Source organism: Schistocerca cancellata, chromosome 4 (genome assembly GCF_023864275.1).
Source record: "Schistocerca cancellata isolate TAMUIC-IGC-003103 chromosome 4, iqSchCanc2.1, whole genome shotgun sequence".
Taxonomy (NCBI): domain Eukaryota; kingdom Metazoa; phylum Arthropoda; class Insecta; order Orthoptera; family Acrididae; genus Schistocerca; species Schistocerca cancellata.
Genome location: NC_064629.1, coordinates 148,406,606 through 148,426,663, shown reverse-complemented (window position 1 = coordinate 148,426,663; position 20,058 = coordinate 148,406,606). Strand labels below are relative to the sequence as shown.

Sequence of the window (20,058 nt, the reverse complement as noted above, 5' to 3'; positions counted from 1 at the left end):
TCTACCACATGCTTCACCCCCGACTAAGCCAATGTGATCATTCCATTTCGTAGCCCTACAAAGTGTTACACCCAGGTATTTGTATGAGTTGACCAATTCCAATAGTCATAGGATACTGCTGCTTTTTCTCGTTGTATGAAGTGCACAATTCTACATTTCTGAACATTTAAAGCAAGTTGTCGATAATTGTACCACTTTGAAATCTTATCAAGATCTGACTGAATATTTATGCTGCTTCTTTCAGACAGTGTTTCATTATAGATAACTGAATCATCTGCAAAAAGTGTGATATTACTATTAATATTGTCCACAAGATCATTAATAGACAACACGAACAACAAGGGCGCTAACGCACTTCCCTGAGGCACACTCGAAGTTACTTCTACATCTGTCAATGACTCTCCATCCTAGGTAACTTGCTACGTCGTCCCTACCAAAAAATTATCAATCCAGTCACATATTTCGCTTGTTACCCCAAAATACCATACTTTTGGTAATGAGCATATATGTGGTACGGAGTCAAATGCTTTTTGGAAATCAAGAAATACTGTATGAGCCTGACTGCCTCCATCCAAAACTTTCAATATGTTATATGAGAGAAGTGTGAGTTGGGTTTCACATGATCGATGCTGGTTGTCATGGAATATGTCATTCTGTTAGAGATACCTCATTATATTTGAGCTCAGAATATATTCTAACATTCTATAAGAAGTCGGTGTCAAGGATATTGGACAGCAGTTCTGTGGAAGTGCCTACCATCTGTCTTGTAAACGGATGTGACCTGTTCTTTCTTCGAACTGCTGGGCACGGTTTTTTGTTCACGGGTTCAGCGACAGATTATAGTTAGAAAAAGGGGATTACTCAGTCGAAAATTCACATAGAATCTGATAGGCATTCCATAGGACCCTGGAGCTTTCTTCAGTTTAAATGATGTCAGCTGTTTCTCAACACCACTGACACTGAAACTTATTTCACTCATCTTTCCAGTGGTACAAGAACTAAATTGGAGCAATTTTCTTTGATTTTCCTTTGTAGAGGAATTTTTGAAATCGGAGCTACGCATTTCTGCTTTTGCTTTGCTACTCTGAAATTCAGTTCCTCTCTCATCTGCAAGTGACTGGACAGTAACATTGGTGCCACTGATAGCCTTCGTGTCCATGCAACGCTCTGTCACTGCGCCAACATCCAGTGCAGTCACGTGCTCATTTCAGTCGTAGTTGCCGATGTTGTGGTTTTAACATTGACACTTGCATGGGTCACAAAATCACTAGCATCTGGTTAGGGCCTTCCACTTGCCCTCATTATAATATGCACACAGTTGATATCACATAATCGAGGTCAGTTGCTTTACCATTTCTGCCAATCATAGGAAGGAATCAAATATGATCTCAGATCAGGGTACAATCTGCCACAATATGACTGAATGAGTTCACTGGACACACAAACTGAATGCAAATGCTCCTCCTCCCCATCCCTTGCTGCTGTTTCCCTAAAGGACTCCATTATTAACCATATGTTTGAACTCCCAACCAGAAATATATCCCTATCCATCTTCGTCTTTTTTGACTTGGAATGTGATGGTGAAGGCTCTGTAATGGGAGGAGTGTGTCACATTTGTTAAGATTCACTGTCAGTTTCAGATAACACTCCATACTTGTTAATAAGGGGAGAGGGTAGGGCCCTTGTTTTGTACCTTGCGCCCTCCTCATGAAGCACTTTCTCTGCAGAGGAACCTTTCATGTGGCAGGTCTCAGTTTCAATTATATTTAGTTGTTTTTGTTACTAGAATTCTCTTCCACCATGTACTTCCCATCCCTGTGAGTCTATTAACTGCATAAGCACTGGTATGGACTGTTGAAAAACATAAAAGATTACATTGTGACTGTAAATTAAGTACTTTCCAGTTTTAATTATGACACTGCAGACTTGCTGTTTAACCCACTATGAACATATCTGCACAGAATTTACCAAAGGCACCGTAATACACATTCTATGAGATCTTTGTGCACTTCACTGAAACTTGTGATTCATTTCATTTGTCTGGTGTAAAATTCAGGGAAACCTACAAGCTGAAAACAGCTGCTTCTCATATAGCAACTGGGGGAGGTGGTGCAGTGGTTAATATACTGAATTGCAAAGACTAGTGCTCAAATCCCCATATGACCATCCAGATTTAGGTTTTTTGTGGTCTTTCTAAATTGCTTAAGGCAAATACCAGGATGTTGCCCTTGGAGAGGACATAGCTGATATCTTTCCACGTTCTCGTTCAACATGAGCTTGCACTCCATCTCTGTTGACCTCATCATTGACAAAGTGTTTAGGTTTAATCTTCCTTCCTGGTATAGCACTCCAGAATGGGATGAGTGTTTTTGCTGTAAGATTTAATTATGAACTAAGCACAGTATAAATTGATAACATATAGGCAGTGATTGAATTGATTGAGAAATGTAGAAAATGAGAAGACAATCAGTGGTAGAAATTTGGTGTTGCTATATACATGTAGCGATATCTGAAGGAAGTGATACTTGAAAATAAGCAAAGTAGACTACTTTTCATGTCCATTTGCTTATGTTGTATGGTATTATATTTTGGGGTAACTCTTCCAATTCTCAAAGGATATTTTTGACTCAGAAATGGATACGTTGGATAATAAGTGGTGCAAGTTTGTGAACCTCTTGTCAACCCCTGTTTGCTAGTCTGGGTATTCTGACATTGGCCTCTCTTTACTATAATTTTTTGTTAACAATGTCAGCTTATTCCCAAGAATTAGTGGCTTTCACTCAGTTAATACTAGGCAGAAATCGAATCTGCATCTGTAGTGCACTTCCTTGACTCTACTGCAGAAAGGTGTGCAGTATACCGCTGCATCCATTTTCAAAAAGCTACCACGAGAATTCAAAAATCTTAGCTGTAATCCACACACTTTCAAATCGAAACTGAAGGGTTTTCTCGTGGGTAACTCCTTCTATTTTGTCGAGGAGTTCCTTGAAAAATTAAGCTGACTCCTGTGTTATATTGTTGATTGTTCTTACATAAACTTATGGCTTGCCTTTCTTTGGGTTCATAAACATATTATTTTATTTGTTATATCTTTTATGTTGTAATTTCATGTACTGACAAATTCCATGACCGTAGAGATCTGCTCCTTAATTTGGTCCTACGGATATAGACGTTTAGTTGTTATTGTAACCTAATACGACTGGTGTCTGATAAAAAGGTGAACTATAACTAAACATTTCTTTCAGGTTGTTGGGAGGTTTCTGGGAAGAGTGACTGCATTCAGACAAAATGCATTGCTGACAAACCATCAGCTGCACGAAACAATTCAAGATTTTGCTGCTGTTCAGGCAACTTGTGCAATGTGAACTTCATTGATGATTATGTTATGCCCACAGAGGACATTACTACTGCCCTGTCACGTGGTAAGTGTTCACATTTCTTAAAAGTAGTGAAATTACATTAATGATTTCAGACTTAATGTTGTTAATTATTGTAGCCATTTACTTGGCAATAATTAAACTTTAGTTTTTTGACTTTCCAACTCATTTGAGCAATAACGGAACATTTATGGATCTCCAAACTTTCAAAAATACTTTTTTTGTATGGTTTGATTGTTTTATTCACAAAATTCCCTCCCTTGGTAGATCCAAGTTATTTCCTTTTCTTTTTTCAGGTAACACTATTGTTAATTTCTTTTACTGAGTTGGACTGAATTACTATGCTTTCACTGGTCAGTGCAGGTTCTATGCTGTATTTTACTGTGGATGTAGTCATCATCTCAGTGTTCAGTTTTGTTAGTTTTGATATTATTTTTGTGCATGGTGTGCAAGATGAGTTATGGTCCTTGCCTTACTATTTGCAGCGAACTGGATTTCTATTGTTACATTAAGTTACCATAATTTTAATTCTAGTCTCATCCCTGGGAGCAAATCAAAAGTAGATTAATAAATGTCATAGTTTATCAAGTCAAATGTTGCCACTCAGAAGCTGAACAATGAAATGGCATATGAATGAAATCATTGGATGCTAGAAAGATGATGTCATATATCCTTTGTGTTTGTACCTATGCCTCTTTTACATTACTTTGTATTAACTGTGGCTCCTGTTTGTTTGCACAGACCATCATTAAACATATCTTGTCAATAATAACATAATAATCGTCACACGATGATGGACATTTTAATCCTCAAGCTGTAGCACCTAATTTCTGCAGATTATTACTTAAACAATGGGTTGTGAAATAAAAGTGTATGATGCATTGTGCAATGTGTTCAAGTACCTGATTTGTTTCTTGGATCTAAAACACTGATTATGTGGCAAACTCACTTCTTCTACTAGCTAAGCACAGAGAAGTAAAGCTGTGTCATAGTCGAGCATTTTCGTATATGCTTGAGTAATATGAACTCTCTCGTGCTTGCCATGATACATAGCTTCGGCCATCCTCCTAAGAGCCCTTCTGCTTGATCATTTTGTTTATTATAGCAAACGGCATTCATATGCAGCCTAAATTCTTGGGAGGTGAGAGATATGTGAATTAGGAAGGTAGGACATAAGGCTTTTATCCCAGTTTAATAACATTTCAAATAAAGCTGTTCCTTCAAATAACTGGAAGACTGTTGGCAGCTACAGTATGGTGACAAGGTTTTTTTTAAAAAAAAATCTCCTATTCTGCATGACCATTTAGAACTGGGATGTATGCTTCTATCTAAAGAATTGTGTTAACATGTAATTACAGATCCATTCACTTAGCTGCTGGACCATACCTTGTTGAAGAAATCATATCAACATTTGTATGTGATAACCCAAGGAAACCACAGGAATTAGTTAAGATTCAACAAGATGATAGTAGATCATTTGTTCAAGAGACCATAGCTATTATATTAGTTATGTATGTTTACTAAAGTAAAATCTGATTTAATATCAGATCTCGTGAAAATTATATTTTCACAGTGAATGACAGGTGTTATTCTGCGATAGATGAACTAATATTAAGGTATGTAATCGAGAGTTCTGCAATTTCTCCAGGGCAAACAGAAAACTATCTCAATATGTGACTATTGTATATTCTTTCAACAGGCCTCTGAAATCCTATTTGAGTTGTTGTTGATCAGTGAGCTGGATGGAAGACTGAGGGGGGAAAATGGAACATTTTATAAGATAATTGATAGAGAGCTGGTATCAGAGTCATGATGAATGACTTGATTAAAAAAAAAAAGGGGGGGGGGGAGCGGACTATATAACTCAGGCCATTTTTGGTCTGTTGTCATGTTCTTACCAGCCAAGAACTTTGAATTCTTTGTATCCAGCATGTCCATTGATTGTCTGGATGCTTTTGGGATAGAAGGAGTTTGAGTAGGGAGTCTCTGAATAAGGTGTGTGTAAGTCTTCTGTAGTGAACATTATAGCGGAAAAGGTCATCTTGCTCCTCAATTTACCAGTTTTTTCTATTAATTTTTTAAAGTTGGCTCTCATTAACTGGAATAACATTAGTAAATTTTTGTGGACATTGTTAATTAGTCAGTTTGTGTTCCTTATAACATAGTGGTGTAATAAAGTCAGCTAGGCATCGGCTTTGCTTTGTGTATCTATTTAAGAACAAAATTGGTTTTTGTGTGCAAAATTTGACAAGAACATAAGGTAAAGGTAAATTGTTACTTACTGTAAACATGATATGTTAAGTTGCAGACAGGCACAGCTAAAAGACACTTACACATTTGCTTTCGTTCACAGCATTCATCAGAAAAAGAAACAAGCACACATTCATTGGCACAAGCAAGCGCGCGCGCACACACACACACACACACACACACACACACACACACACACACACACACACACATCACCACCATCTCTGCCAGCTCGGACCAGACTGCAGCTGTTACATAGAAGGGAAGCAACAATCTGAAGGGGGTGGGGAAGGGGAAGAGATAGAAGTGTATGAGTGGCACAGAGAAGAATGCTGTTTGGCAGAGTGTGCAAGGACTAGAGTGCCAACAGGCACAGGGGTAGGAGGCTGTTGGGCAAGAAGGTGGGAAGGGGGAAGGGGGGAACAGGGAGTAAAGAAAGAGAGGACTAGGGAAAGATGGTTGGGTGCATTGGTGTAGGGCAGCACACAAAGAAAGTGGGAGACAAGAGTAGGGAGGAGGTGATAGGACAAAGGGGGTTGAAACTGTTGGGTGGAGGATGTGGGACAGTATGTTAATGTAGATTAAGGGCAGGATAATTTCGGGAGCAGAGAATGTGTTGTTAGGACAACTCTTGTCTGCGTAGTTCAGAAAAGCAGGTGGTAGTAGGGAGAATCCACATGGCTCAGGTAGTGAAGCAGCCATTAAAATCAAGCATTTTATGTTCAGCTGCATCTTGTGCCACAGGATGGTCTACTACTTTGCTATTAGCTACAGATTGGTGGTGATGGCCATTCATCCTGGTGGACAGCTGATTGGTAGTCATACCAGTATAAAAAGTTGTACCGTGGTTGCATCAGAGCTGGTATATGACATGCCTGCTTTCACAGGTGGCCCGGTCTCTGTTCGGGTAGGATAAGCCTGTGACAGGACTGGAATAGGAAGTGCTAGGTGGGTGGATTGGACAGGTCTTGCACTTGGGTCTTCCACAGGGATATGATCCTTGTGACAAGGAATTGGGATTGGGAGTGGCATGGGAATGGGCTAGGATATTGTGCAGGTTGGGAGTCGACAAAACATCTCTTTGGAAAGGGAAAGGAGGGGGGTGAGAAGGATCTTGTGTTGGATGTCCCTCATTTCATGGCATGATGATTGGTAATAGTGTCTGTCTGTGAAGGCCTTGGACAGATCCTCAGCATATTGGTCAAGGGAATTCTTGTCAGTACAGGTATTCTGTCCCTAGATGGCCAGGCTGTACGGGAGGGATTTATTGGTGTGGAAGGGATGAAAGCAGTCAAAATGCAGTTACCATTGGTGGTTGGTGGGTTTAATGTGGACAGAGGCGTGGATGGAGCCATCAGAAAGGAGGCGGCAGTGTCCAGGAAGGTGGCACACTGAATTAAGGAGCACTAGGTGAAGTGAATGGGAGAGAAGTTGTTGAGATTGTGCAGGAATGAATATAGGGCATCTTTGTCCAGAATCCAGACCGTAAAGATATCATCAATGAACCTGAACCAAATTAGGGATTTGGCATTTTGTGAAGCTAGAAAGGTCTCCTCTAGATGGCCCATAAACAGATTGGCAGAGGAGGGTGGCACAGTGGGTGTCCACAGCTGTGCCACAGATTTGTTTGTGTGCCTTCCCTTCAAAGCAATAGTAGTTGTAGTTAGGATAAAGTTAGGAATGTGTATGAGGAATAAGGTAGTGGGTCTGGAGTCTGAAGGAAGTTGGGAAAGGAAGTCTTCAATAACTGTAAGACCATGGGCGTGAGGTATGTTGGTGTACAGGGAGGTGGCATACTGCCTGGCCACCAGGGGATGGGATATCTGCAGTGGCAAAAACTCACTTGCACAGTGTGGCGAGGGTCTCACCAAGGCCTTCAAACATGCACTATCCCCAGACTTAGTCCACAAACAGCCCTCGCACCCCAAATCCTCCCACCATCCCCAAGAACCAGCCAAGGAGTGCCCTCCTCATCGTCCAGATCAACACAGACTGGAAGAACTGAACCACATCCTTCTTTGATTACAGTCATTACGCTGTGAAATGAGGAACATCATACCCAAGATTACCCCCCCCCCCCCCCCCCTCGCCTTCTAAAGTGAAGTTATGTTGATCCCCAATCTCCACTACATCCTAGTCCACCCTATGCCACTTGCAATCCCAATCCCTTGACTAAGGATCTTATCCCTGTGGAATACCCAGGTATAAGACTTGCCGAGTCCACCTCCAGCACTTGCTATTCCAGTCCTATCACAGGCTTAGCCTACCCCATCAGAGACTGGGCCACATGTGAAAGCAGCCATGTCATATGCCAGCTCTGCTGCAATCATTGTACAGCTTTTCATATTGGTGTAACTACCAACCAGCCATCCACCAGGATGAATGGCAACTACCATATTGTGGCCAAGAGCAAAGTAAACTACCCTGTGGTATAACAAGCAGCTGAACATATCGTGCTTCAGTTAAATGGCTTCTTCACTACTTGAGCCATGTGGATCCTCCTCACCACCACCACCACCACCATCTTTTCTGAACTTTGATGATGGGAGTTATCCCTACAAAGTCCGCCCCAGTAGCTGAGTGGTCAGCGTGACGGATTGCCGTCCTCCGGGCCCGGGTTCGATTCCCGGCTGGGTCGGAGATTTTCTCCGCTCAGGGACTGGGTGTTGTGTTGTGTTCATCATCATTTCATCCCCATCCGGCGTGCAGGTTGCCCAATGTGGCGCCGAATGTAATAAGACCTGCGCCAAGGCGGCCGGACCTGCCCCGCGAGGGGCCTCCCGGCCAATGACGCCAAACGCTCATCATCATCATCCCTACAAAACATTCTCCACTCCCAAAATTATTCCAGCCTTAACCTACAGTAACATACTGTCCCACACCCTCCATCCAACAGTTTCTTCCCCCTCTGTCTTGTCACCTACTCCCTTTTCTTGCCTCCCATCCTCTTTGTGTGCTGTCCTCAGCCAATGTACTTACACATCTTTCCTTATACCTCTCCTTTTTCACTTCCTGTTTCCCCCTCCCACCTCACAGGCCCCTGACGCTGCATCTGTTGGCAGTCTAGTCCCTGCACACTCCACCAACCACCATTATTCTCACCCCCACCCATTCACTGCTATCCCTTTCCCTTCCCCACACCCTTCAGATTGCTGCTTCCATTTACATGACAGTTGCATTCTGGTGTGAGCTGCCGGAGATGGTGGTCATGTGTGTTGAGGTGTGCTTGCTTGTGTGAATGACTGTGTGTATGATTTTCTTTTTCTTTTTTTTTCAGATTTATGGCCAAAAGGTTGTGTGTAAGTGTATTTTAGTTGTGCCTGTTTGCAACTTAATGTGTCAGCTTTATTATAAGTAGCAGTCTATCTTTTCCTTACACTGTTGATAATCCAATCTGGAGTTTCCAATTTTTAAAATTTGACATGAGTTAGGTTGGTGTTGATTGAAGTGGTGATAATAGTTCCATTTATGTTAAAAGTCCATTTTTTGCAGCATGTATAAAAGCCTAGTTTTGAATGTATTTCAGGTCCCTTGAGGGAGTCTAGCTAGTCAGTCTTAGGTAATGTTTAAAATGCAGTTTTACTATCAAAATTGTAGTGGTTTGGGCAATGAACTTTGATCGGAGTTTAAATGACAGTGTGGCCATTGGTTTTCTATGGTTTCCCTAAACTGATTAGAGTGAATGGTTGGATGGTTTCACTGAAAAGCGCATGCCTAGTTATCCTATTTGATCCTTAGTTCTGTCTGTAATAACCTCATACATGACAGGACATTAAATGCTGATCTTCATTCCATTTACTTATTTTCACAGGTTTATATGCAACTTAAGTCCCTTTGCACTGTAATACAATATTCATAGATACCGTATTTACTCGAATCTAAGCCACACTCGAATCTAAGCCGCACCCGAAAAATGAGACTCGAAATCAAGGAAAAAAAATTTTCCCGATTCTAAGCCGCACCTGAAATTTGAGACTCGAAATTCTAGGGGAGAGAAAAGTTTTAGGCCGCACCTCCAAATCGAAACAAAGTTGGTCCATAGTAATATGAGACACAATTTAGGTTGAATGAATGACGGTACAGCTTCAGTAGTTTGGTTCGAGTCGTAAGCTTAGCAGTTAAGCTTTACCAGGTAGCCATTGGTATGCATCAGGCGCTCCGTCCGTATTTATACGGGTACCCTTCCTTTTTCACGTGCTTCGTCTGGTTTGAATTGATAGCTTATTTTTCTTTGATCTGATAAGTGCCGTTCTCTTTGTTATAGGTGTTTACGTCACTCTAAGCTGAAAATGCATTATTTTACTGTGTCATGAATTGTTTATCGCATTCTGATAATGAATGTCTATGACCTGCCGCCGCTCGCGGCATGGCTTTTTTAAAGAAAAAAAGGGAATTGTCTCATCAGCGAAACAATGGCAAGAGACTGCTCTTTGTTTTCTTTGCTGCTTTCTTTGATAATGATCAGCAAGAACCAAATAATAGATTGCTTATGATAGAAGATGTTCTGAACGAGAGTTTAGCGAAAATTTTTCTCCGTTTGAAAATCTTTGCAGACGCCTGTTTCGTACATTACATTCTGCACAGAAATTAGAGTAGTCTTAGATTTAAAAATCTAGTCAATTGCCGTGCTTCATTTCTGACTGTATCACTACTAGGCATAAGAATAATATGAATATAAACATATATGTATATTCTTCCACGTTTGCTGTTGTCTCACTATAGTTTCGTAGTTTATTAGGCAGACAGAATTTAAATGAGGTAGCAGCAAACACGAAAGAATACATGGCAAAATATTTATATTCGTATTATTCTTATGGTGAATAGAATACTGCATGTGATTAACAATTCATAAAAGTTCCTATTTGCGACCATCTCTTTTCACATGTAGGAAAAAAATTCAGAACGTAGAGTAGGCCATATTGACAAACATCCCAAACAGTTTTGCCAGTCGGATTTTCGTAGTACATTGAAATGCTGCCACATTCGAAGATGAACAATACGGCATTTGTATTTACTTTGTTGGATAATGTCTGAAAATGCAATGGTCGAAACTCGGGGCGGAGAAAAAAACTCGTCTTCCACCTCTTTTTAAATTTATTTACTGACGCAGAGGTTTTGGCTCTAATATTTATCTTTCTGCCTGCGCTACATATATTTGACGGCAGCAGTTAGGTTGGTTTGGGATTTAGCCCCAGTTAGTCTCCATCTGCCTTGACTGTTGTGGATATCCTGGTGTATCAGTGGAAAGTGAAATTTATGTGCTCCATCTGTCCAGTGAGTAATGGATTTAAGAATTGCCGTCATTTTGCTCCTTTCACGATCCTAAGAATACTGCTATCACAGTTTTAAAACAGCATTTGATTACAAATACAGTTTGCTTCTTCTTGTATGGTCAGTCATGTTGTATTCTGGCCATTAAGACTTTCTGTGGACACTGTTGGATTTGTTCCCTACACACACATCATATCCAGGGGAACCAGAACTCCACTGACAAAATTTAGATAGTTGTTCAGGATAGTTCCTGAGGATTTTGGTGTATGGGACATGTGGTCTCTAGAGGTTCGTTACTGAGTAATTACATTTAATTTGATTCTTACCCCTTGTATCAGTATTGCAGTGAAAGTATGTGCATAGTAGTGCAAATGTAGACAGCATATGCTGTGGGTCTATTTTGGTAACAAACTTGTTCCATTCACTCACATTACTTGCTGTTAACAACGGCAATGCTTATTTTACTGCTGGTCGTCAAGGTTTCATTCAGTGTTGCTTGTTCTGTCTCAGATTTATTTTTCTGGTAGTGACACACAGTAGCTGGGAAATAACTGATGAGGAGTTTAGTGATTCGCACACTGTGTATGGGTGCACTGGATGCAGTGGAAAAGCGGCACGACAGCACTATGCCGAAGCAACAGGGATAATTCTGACAGCAAAGCCTAACAAATTGTAATTAAATTATTACACTGTAATGAGCCTCTGGAGACTAAAGGTGCCTTATACCAAAATATCAGAAAATGTCCACAAACAACATGTCAAATTTTGTTGGTGGAGATCTGTGTGTGATTTCATTTATACTTAAAGACTAGACTTGCAGAACTTCATCTGTAGCTGCCTCAGAATAAATTTTGAATACTTGATTTTTATGAACTAGTAACATAACATTGCAGATTTATGTTTTTTATCATCCTTCTATGTTGAGCATTTCTGAAAATTTCCTTTAACATGTACAATACTTCTGTCTATTTATGTGATACAGTATTATTAAATAACCAACATATTTCACTCGTCCTCTTTTTCATAGCTACAAGTTTAATGGAACCTGCTGACGATGGATATCGAACTATTCTGATTGCCTTAGTTTGTGGCCTTGTACTAGTGTTAATTTCTGTGGGTGTTGGAGTAATCGTTTTGTGGAAGATACATGAAGCCTCTATTTACAAGCAGACAGCTGATGCTGTTCATCTTATGGACAATGGAAGTCCAGGAAATTACCAATCCGACACCTATGCCTTGGAACACCTAAAAATATCCACAATTGTAGGTAAGTAAATATATTCATTGACACTCAGTAAAATATTTGCAATTATTGGGCTATACCAAGAAGCATCATACTGAAAAATTTCTCATGAACTGTAATGTGGGTTAGGTGCATACTTTTAGCCACATTGGTAATGAGAGAATATCATTACTTGAGTTTCACTTCAGTTTTTATAATTGTGGAATATCATTCTGAAATGTTCTCTGCCAGCTACACTACATTCATCATATTTCATGGAATTCACCAAGAGGTGCAGCAGGAATGTGGAAATAAGTCTGAGATGTACATTTAGTTTAATGTAAGTGCAATGCAGTGAAATGACTTAGCATTATGAGACACTGTTGTCGTACATTGCTAATTCTAATCATTAAATAATATAAAACATTAAATTTGAGAATTTCTGTGAAAATTGGCTTCAGTGGAGTAGGAGTTGCCAAATAGAAAGTTCTTCAATTCCTCCTTAGAAACTACCACATTATCTATATTATATGTAGTGTGCTCTAGCAGGCTGTTGAATATGTTTGTACCTCTGTATCTTTCCTTTGCCTCTAGTCCTTCTTTGTAGAAGTTTGTTTTGATCTATTTATTGTATTCTTGCTTTTCACCACGTATTGAGAAAACAAAAATGTTGGTAGTGACAAAGGACATTAATGAATACATATGTATTGTGAAGGGGTTGTAAAAATACACAGTTTTTTGAGGAGGTCATTGCAGCATGTTCTGGAATTATCATCAGATATAATTCTTATAAAACGCTTGTGTGTCCTAAAAATACTATCCAAGTAAGTTGAGTACACCAAAAAAAAAAAAAACTGATTCTTTAAGTCATTAGTGAGTGGAAATGTACATAATAACATAGTATCTTTATTTTTAAATCAAACATAGTAGTAAACATGTGCACTGCAAATGTTGCTAAACTAAAGCACTTCATTAATTCTAGGCAATGGATTTTCCAATTAAAGTTGTGATCTATCTGTAGTCCCAAAAACTATACGCTTTTTGCTTCTTGCTTCTTTTATTTCATTAATTGCAAAACCTATTTGTATAGGTTGTGGGGTTCTGTTTAAAGTACTGAAGTGTATGTACTGAGTCACACCAAAATTTAATTATAATCTGTTTATAAGGGCATACCCATGATCTGAATTAGGGGGGAGGGGGGGGGGGGGGGCAGGTCATACTATTCTCAGGAAACAAGGACTCGAGACAACATACAGCACTTCTTATTAAATAAAACAGTAAACCAGTGAAAAACTGCTTTTAATAAACATTTTAAATACAAGAATGCACTTGTACAATCTGAGAAAACATGCAGCATTTCGTATTAAATAAAACAGTAAACTAGTGAAAAACTGCGAATATCTTCTAATTGGGGGGGGGGGGGGGGGACAGCTACCCCCCCCCCCCCACACACACCAAATATTTTATTATTTGCCTATTCCATAATAGAACTGATGTTACATTTTATTCCTGTACTAATTTGTATCTAATGCAAAAAAGACAAAATTTGTTTCTTCTGAAACCGTGGTTTCTGGTTATACACAAACAATCTTCTACTTACAAAAATTGAACCTTTTGATACACGATGTCTGATGCTTTAAATTCTGAGTGTATATTGTTATGTGCTTAACACTGAACTGATATACAGGGTTATTCTAATGATGGACCGATTTTCAAAAATTCATATGTATTCATATGTATTCATATGTATTCAGATACAAATCCAAAATGAGCAAGCTTTATACCAATGAAAAGAGCAAGTTTCAAAGTTTTTGATAGGTGGTGGCGAGCGGATGGGCGGTGATGGTTTCAGAAGTGGCAAGTACAGTTCATGTGGCAATAGGGCCGTCATTCCATTTCACTGTCAGCTGTGAGTGAGAAGGCGACTGTGGAGCACAAGGTTTTCTGCACTCTTGAGTACGTGAAAAGTGAGTTGCAAATTGCAGTGTGGTGGGCATTTTGTACCAAATTCAGTATTCAACCATGAACTCGCAAAAGCATTACCCATTGGTTTAAGCAATTTAAACAGACTGGCAATGTGTGCATGGGAAAAAGCATAGGCTGTCCGCATTTGTCAGAGGATGATATCTGACGAATTCAAGAAAGTTTTGTGGGCAGTCCCAGTACGTCTACCAATAGAGCCAGTTGAGAACTTGGAATACCCCAACCAACTGTATGGTTCCTCAAGTTATGGAAGATTCCCAGGACTTCATTTTCCAACAGGACAGAGCTCTGCCTCATTGGCACCATGGTGTACGAGGATTTTTGAATGACTCCCTTCCTCAGCACTGGATGGGTTGCAGGGGACTTTGAGGACCTGGCTCTGCACTTCGGGCCACCAAGATCTCCTGATCTCACTGCCTGTGACTGTTTCTTATGGGGTTATGTGAAGGAAGCTGCTTACATCCCACCTCTACCAACCACTATGAACAATGTGCAGAACCGGATCACTGTTGCTGTGCACTCAGTAACAGCAGATATGCTTTCGTGTGTGTGGGACGAGTTTGGCTATTGCATTGAAGTTTTCTGTGCAGTTGATGGTGGCCACATTGAACATTTATGACATTTATCACATTTCTAATTATTAAGTAGTTATTAAAAACTAATTAATTACAAATTACTAAATTTATTAGATTGATATCAAACCTTCGAAACTTCTTCTTTTTATTGGCTAAAGCTTGTTCATTTTGGATTTGTACTTGAATAAATACAAAGTTTTGAAAATAGGTCCATCATTTAAAATAAACCTGTACATTGCTTTCTGTCATTCAGATAAGATAAAAACCATTAACCTGCTGTGTCTTACTGTTCCATAATATTTTAACTTTTGCATGAGGATATCAAGGTTCACCCAATCAAAAACCTACTGATAGAAAGTCTTAAACCAGGAACATACAGTTTTTAGGTGCTGGAACTTGTCTGTTCCTTCCTCAGGCAGGAAAGGAAGCTTCAATGGATGAGGTTGGAAAGGAGGTGCAGTCAGTTAGACCTCAAGCTGAGAGGGACTCACTTAGTATGAGGACAAGGGGAAGAGACTTTGTTCCCCCATCCCCCTCTACCCATCCTCACAGCAAGTGGGCCCATCCTGAACTTTGGCTCTGAAAGCTGTTTCACTTCTAACATTCCTCTACTAATCTTTATTCCCCCCCCCCCCCCCCCTGATTGAGGAGCAGGTAACTTATGAAAGCTAGGAATAATTTTTCCTAGTATTTGGAATTTTGCCTCCCAAAAGTAAGAGCTGGCCGACCATTCAGTCTGCTTATAATTAAACATTACTAAACATGTCACTTACATTGGGTACTGGTAGGGAGGGGTGGTTGGTTCTCACATTAAATGATAATGAAGAATACCACTGGGCCTTTCCAGAGGTAGAAATTGATTCCCGATTGCCTTATAGTGTTTCTCTAGTAACAACTGAACTCAGTAGAGCCTGTCATGATATCTTGCTAGCTCTGTTTAACATAAACTGACTTTGTGGAGACTTGGTCTCCCTCAGTGAATAAGCTTTGTTCACTCTCTTCTGAAAGTGAGAAAAGACTGTGGAACACACAGTCAGTTGGTCTCAGATGTTCCCCCCTAGAATCCAGGAACAGTACCTGTCCACTCATGTCAAACTCGCCCAGCTGGGCATGGCAGTACCACAGGCATTCCTACAAACATGCCTGTAAGGTACCTCACATTTTTTAACCTCAAAATGCCTGCAATACTTCTTAAAAGCATAATCTCCTTAAATGAGACTTCAGAGATGTCCTACCGTCTATGTATAGTCCTTCCTTTCCAACAACTTATTCAGACATCAAGTCAGAGATGTCCTGTTCATTTGTTTTGAGCAAGAGAGTGAGTGTCTTGGGTAGGTATTGGAGGCTATGCAAGATTTCTGGGGCGAGATCACTGTGACAGGGCTTGTAGGTGGAAGAGTCAAATAACTGATGAATAACTTCTGTCAGATAATTACTGTCATTTTTAAGACAGTCATAGTGTCTTCACCTACAGGGCTCATATCCCTATTGAAGACTCAAGAGACAAGTACAAGACCATGTCCTATGCCCCCACATATCACATCCTACTCCAGTCAGAAGTACAGTGTAGTCTTTTATGTGGGCATGGCCACCAGCCAACTGTCCATATGAATGGATAGCCACTGTTAAACTATGGTTAGGGACAGATTTGAAGACCTTAGCTGTAAGCAGTGGTACGGGACAAGTTGGTTGATTTGAGAAATTTCACAGTAAAGTTTCAATAAACTCTCATAAATGAGATATTTCAAGTACATGCAATGTGATTTTTAAATTCAGATAAGTCATTGTTTACAAGTATACAGGGAGAGTCAGGAGGAAAGGTACATGCTTTGAGGAGTGGTAATATTAGTGATCCTGAATAAAATAAATGTCATATGAGCATATGTCCTGTCCTTGACAGCTTCCTAGGAAACTAATGAACACTGTGGGTAACAGGACAAGTGCAGGTGATAGTAAGTGAAACACTGTGATCTGATGTTTTGTTTGGTAGTATATATCTCCTTACAAAAGGTGTTCAAAAAGTCCACATTCAGCTGCATGCATTTTGCAGTTCTTGTAGACAGCTGCTGTGTTGCTGATCTGAGCTCATTTGTATGCTCCTTCATCCCCATTCCAGTTGGAGGAAGGCAGTGGCAAACCACATCTACTAGGACCTTGCGTAGTATGGCAGTCAGGGTCTCCCACATCGTTCCCTACGTTCTGTTACAGAGTATGGGACTTCATCATCATCATCATCATCATCATCATCACTTGAACACACATGTGTAAAATAAAAGTGAGAAGTTTCTCCTTTGTGTTCACTCTGTTCTTTTTGTGAGGAAATGTACACAGTTAAACAAAATGTTAAATCCCAATGTTTCATTTACTATACTTGCATTTGTCTTGCTCCCCATTGTATTCAACAGTTTCCTCAGAAACTGTTAAGAATAGGACATACGATCCTATGACATTATTTGCTCAGAATCTCTAAATTTTACCAAATTTTATTTGTAAAAATTTATCAATAGGTACTTAACATTGTTTTCTTACAAACAGAATGCACTTTACATGGGTTAACATTGGCTTACCAGAGTTTGCTTGTTGCTTAAATTAATGAAACACTACTGCAAAATCTCTCAAAAATACAGATGTGAAAGGTTCAAATTGTTTCAGTTTCTGGTATTAAGATTTTCATTAATAATATTTATAATAGTGAAATATAACATCCTCAGAAACTTATCTATGATTCAGCAAAATATAAAATTGTTTTTATTCTTGCCATACTGCAGCACATGAACAATGTCAAGGTATTTCAACCATTACCTTGTTGTGTTAATTCATGCAAACTGTGGTATGGGACACAACTTACTTTGTTAAATAAATACTCACATTTACATGATTAGCAAAAACTCCTGAAGCGCATTTGCGTTCAGGAACATATTCAGAATCTGTATCTGAGTTCTAGTTATCCACATCATCCCCAGACTTGTAACACCGCACACATTACTACTAATGGCTGCTATGTGTCTGGCACTTATCACTGTCTACATGCATGCATTCTTACAAATATTCCATTAGTGAGAATTTGAAATTAGAGTTATAGCTGTCATTTCTCAGTTTACACTATGGAAATACCATCTAATGTGAATAAAGCATATCATGATTTGCATGCAATAATTCCGTTTCTCAGTGGCTGTCACTTACAGTTGTTGACAGCTGATGTCTTCAGTTGACCACCCAGTAGCAAAACATGATATGAGACTTAAGTGGGTGCCTCACAATACCAGATTCTCTGACTAACACTTCTGCAGTCTCCCTGACCTCAGTCTCCACTAGCCCCTTTTCCACACCCATCCCTATCCAGATGCCACCAGCCCCCTCCCACTATTCCACTCATTCTACATGCACATTCTCCAATCCACTCCTCCATTTCATTATACACGCTATGTACACTATTCCCTATGTTTGCAATGGGGACTGTGTGTGTGTGTGTGTGTGTGTGTGTGTGTGTGTGTGTGTGTGTGTGTGTGTGTGTACACACCTGCAGACACACATACCTCTCCATGTAGCCATCACTTTTTATTATGTAACATTACACTTCTGTAAGGTTTACTGAAATCTGTATTTGTATTTGTATTTGTATTTTTCATATGCAGTTGTTAGAGCCTTTTGTCTTCATATATGTTTCAGGCCAGGGGCGATATGGATGTGTGTTTAAAGGAACATTGCTTGACAAAGAAGTTGCTGTAAAAATATTTCCAGGCCACCACAGACAATACTTTCATAATGAACGTGATATCTATTGCTTACCATTCATGGATAATCCTGCTTTGTTAACATATTTTGGTATGTATGTTTCTCTTTTGCAAATAATAAAACAAATTTCATTGACCATTACTTTGACCAAAATGTAATAAGCAAGAAGTAAGAAAGAGTGCGCATTGTAGGAGCCAGATCTGGAACGTTAACAAACATCAGAGCAAGTCCAAGCACAAAATGGTTCATCAGCATCAGAATAAATTATGTGCAGTGCCAGTATAAGTGCACAGTAAAGGGAAAATGAGAAAAAGAGAGAGAGGGGGTGGGGGGTGGAAGAGGGTACATAAGTGTGCACCTTAAAATGCTGTAATTTTGTTGGAGAAGACAGCAAAATGTATAGAGAGAAGGAGAATGGAGTAGAACTGACTAATAAAACTTGTGTAATATTATCAAAGATTGATGCTATTCATGTGTTTTTCTGTATGGACAGACAGACAACTTGTTTCTTTGCTTTATGTTTAAAATGTTGCTCAGAGCTTTTTTTTTTTTTTATCATGACTGTGTGCCAATGGCCAGCAATGCTATCGGATGAGCAGTTAATACAAAAACTTGTATTGAAGGTTTCAAGCATAAACACAATTGATAAGTATGTATCTTCCCAGATGCAAAGAATACAAGTCATACCAAATTGTAGACAATTAAGTCCCATAAAATAACTTCAAAATAAAATTGTGTTACTTTAAGTAATTGAAATTTCACCTCCCTTGGTTTATAGCATTTTATTACTTAGATTCTTGTATTTACGGTAAATGCACATGTGACATCATCATTATTTTTGTTTTATTATTTATAAATAATCCCATTAGGACTGTGCAAATCACTTAGAGGCAGCAACCTTCCTTTATTATTATGTTGTTGTTGTTGTTGTTCTTGTTGTTAGTATTATTATTTTTTATTGATCAGGGTCAGATGAACGTGTGAGTGCTGAGGGATACATTGATTACTTGCTGGTGCTTTCATATGCCACAAATGGCTGCCTTCAGGATTATCTCAGGAGTAATTTGGTGGACTGGAATTGTTTATGTAGAATGGCACTATCTGTTGCAAAGGGTCTAGCTCACCTACACACAGATATCCGTAAAGGAGGTAAGCCATATTTGAATGACATTCTTACATATAACGCACAGTTTCATGTAGTCATTTTTAAGAAAAATACAAGATGTGTGTAAACATTTGTAACAAATGCCTGGAATGATTTCCTGCATCAAAATAAGACAAAATGTTGATGTCAGAGTACGTTCTACAATTGCTGGTAATGTACAGAAGTTGTACAAAATCTAATACCAAGTATCCTTAATACAAAATATTATAGTGATGAATTTCTTGTGATGTTATCTGTACCACTCTACTTGCAGCATAAAACAAAAATGTCTCTGTATGTAACACATAGATGACTCTTGTGTTCTGTGGGAGGTATGATGAAGTTGAGAAAGAACAGTGCAAAATTAGAAGTAGTTGGTTACTTTTAAGAGATAGAGTGCTTTTCTAATCTAGAGGAGGGTGCTATGCTGTTTGTGAATAGCCCTGAAAATTGCATTGGGCATGAATCAGCACATAGTATCAGGAACACTTTCTGCACAGA

The 20,058-nt window shown here is 39.3% G+C and overlaps 1 protein-coding gene across 4 annotated transcripts in view; it reads left to right on the top strand.

The window, feature by feature from the left end:
• The window catches only part of LOC126185192 (bone morphogenetic protein receptor type-2), a 382,730-nt gene that overhangs the window by 274,120 nt on the left and 88,552 nt on the right, over positions 1-20,058 (top strand). For all 4 annotated transcript variants that reach the window (XR_007536982.1, XM_049928060.1, XM_049928059.1 and 1 more), the window contains 4 exons: positions 3,246-3,422; positions 11,926-12,165; positions 18,348-18,503; positions 19,380-19,562. Coding sequence is in view for 3 of the 4 variants with exons in the window: in XM_049928060.1 (XP_049784017.1) it covers positions 3,246-3,422; positions 11,926-12,165; positions 18,348-18,503; positions 19,380-19,562 (756 nt within the window). In the remaining variant the exon portion in view is untranslated. The remainder of the gene's footprint in view (positions 1-3,245; positions 3,423-11,925; positions 12,166-18,347; positions 18,504-19,379; positions 19,563-20,058) is intronic.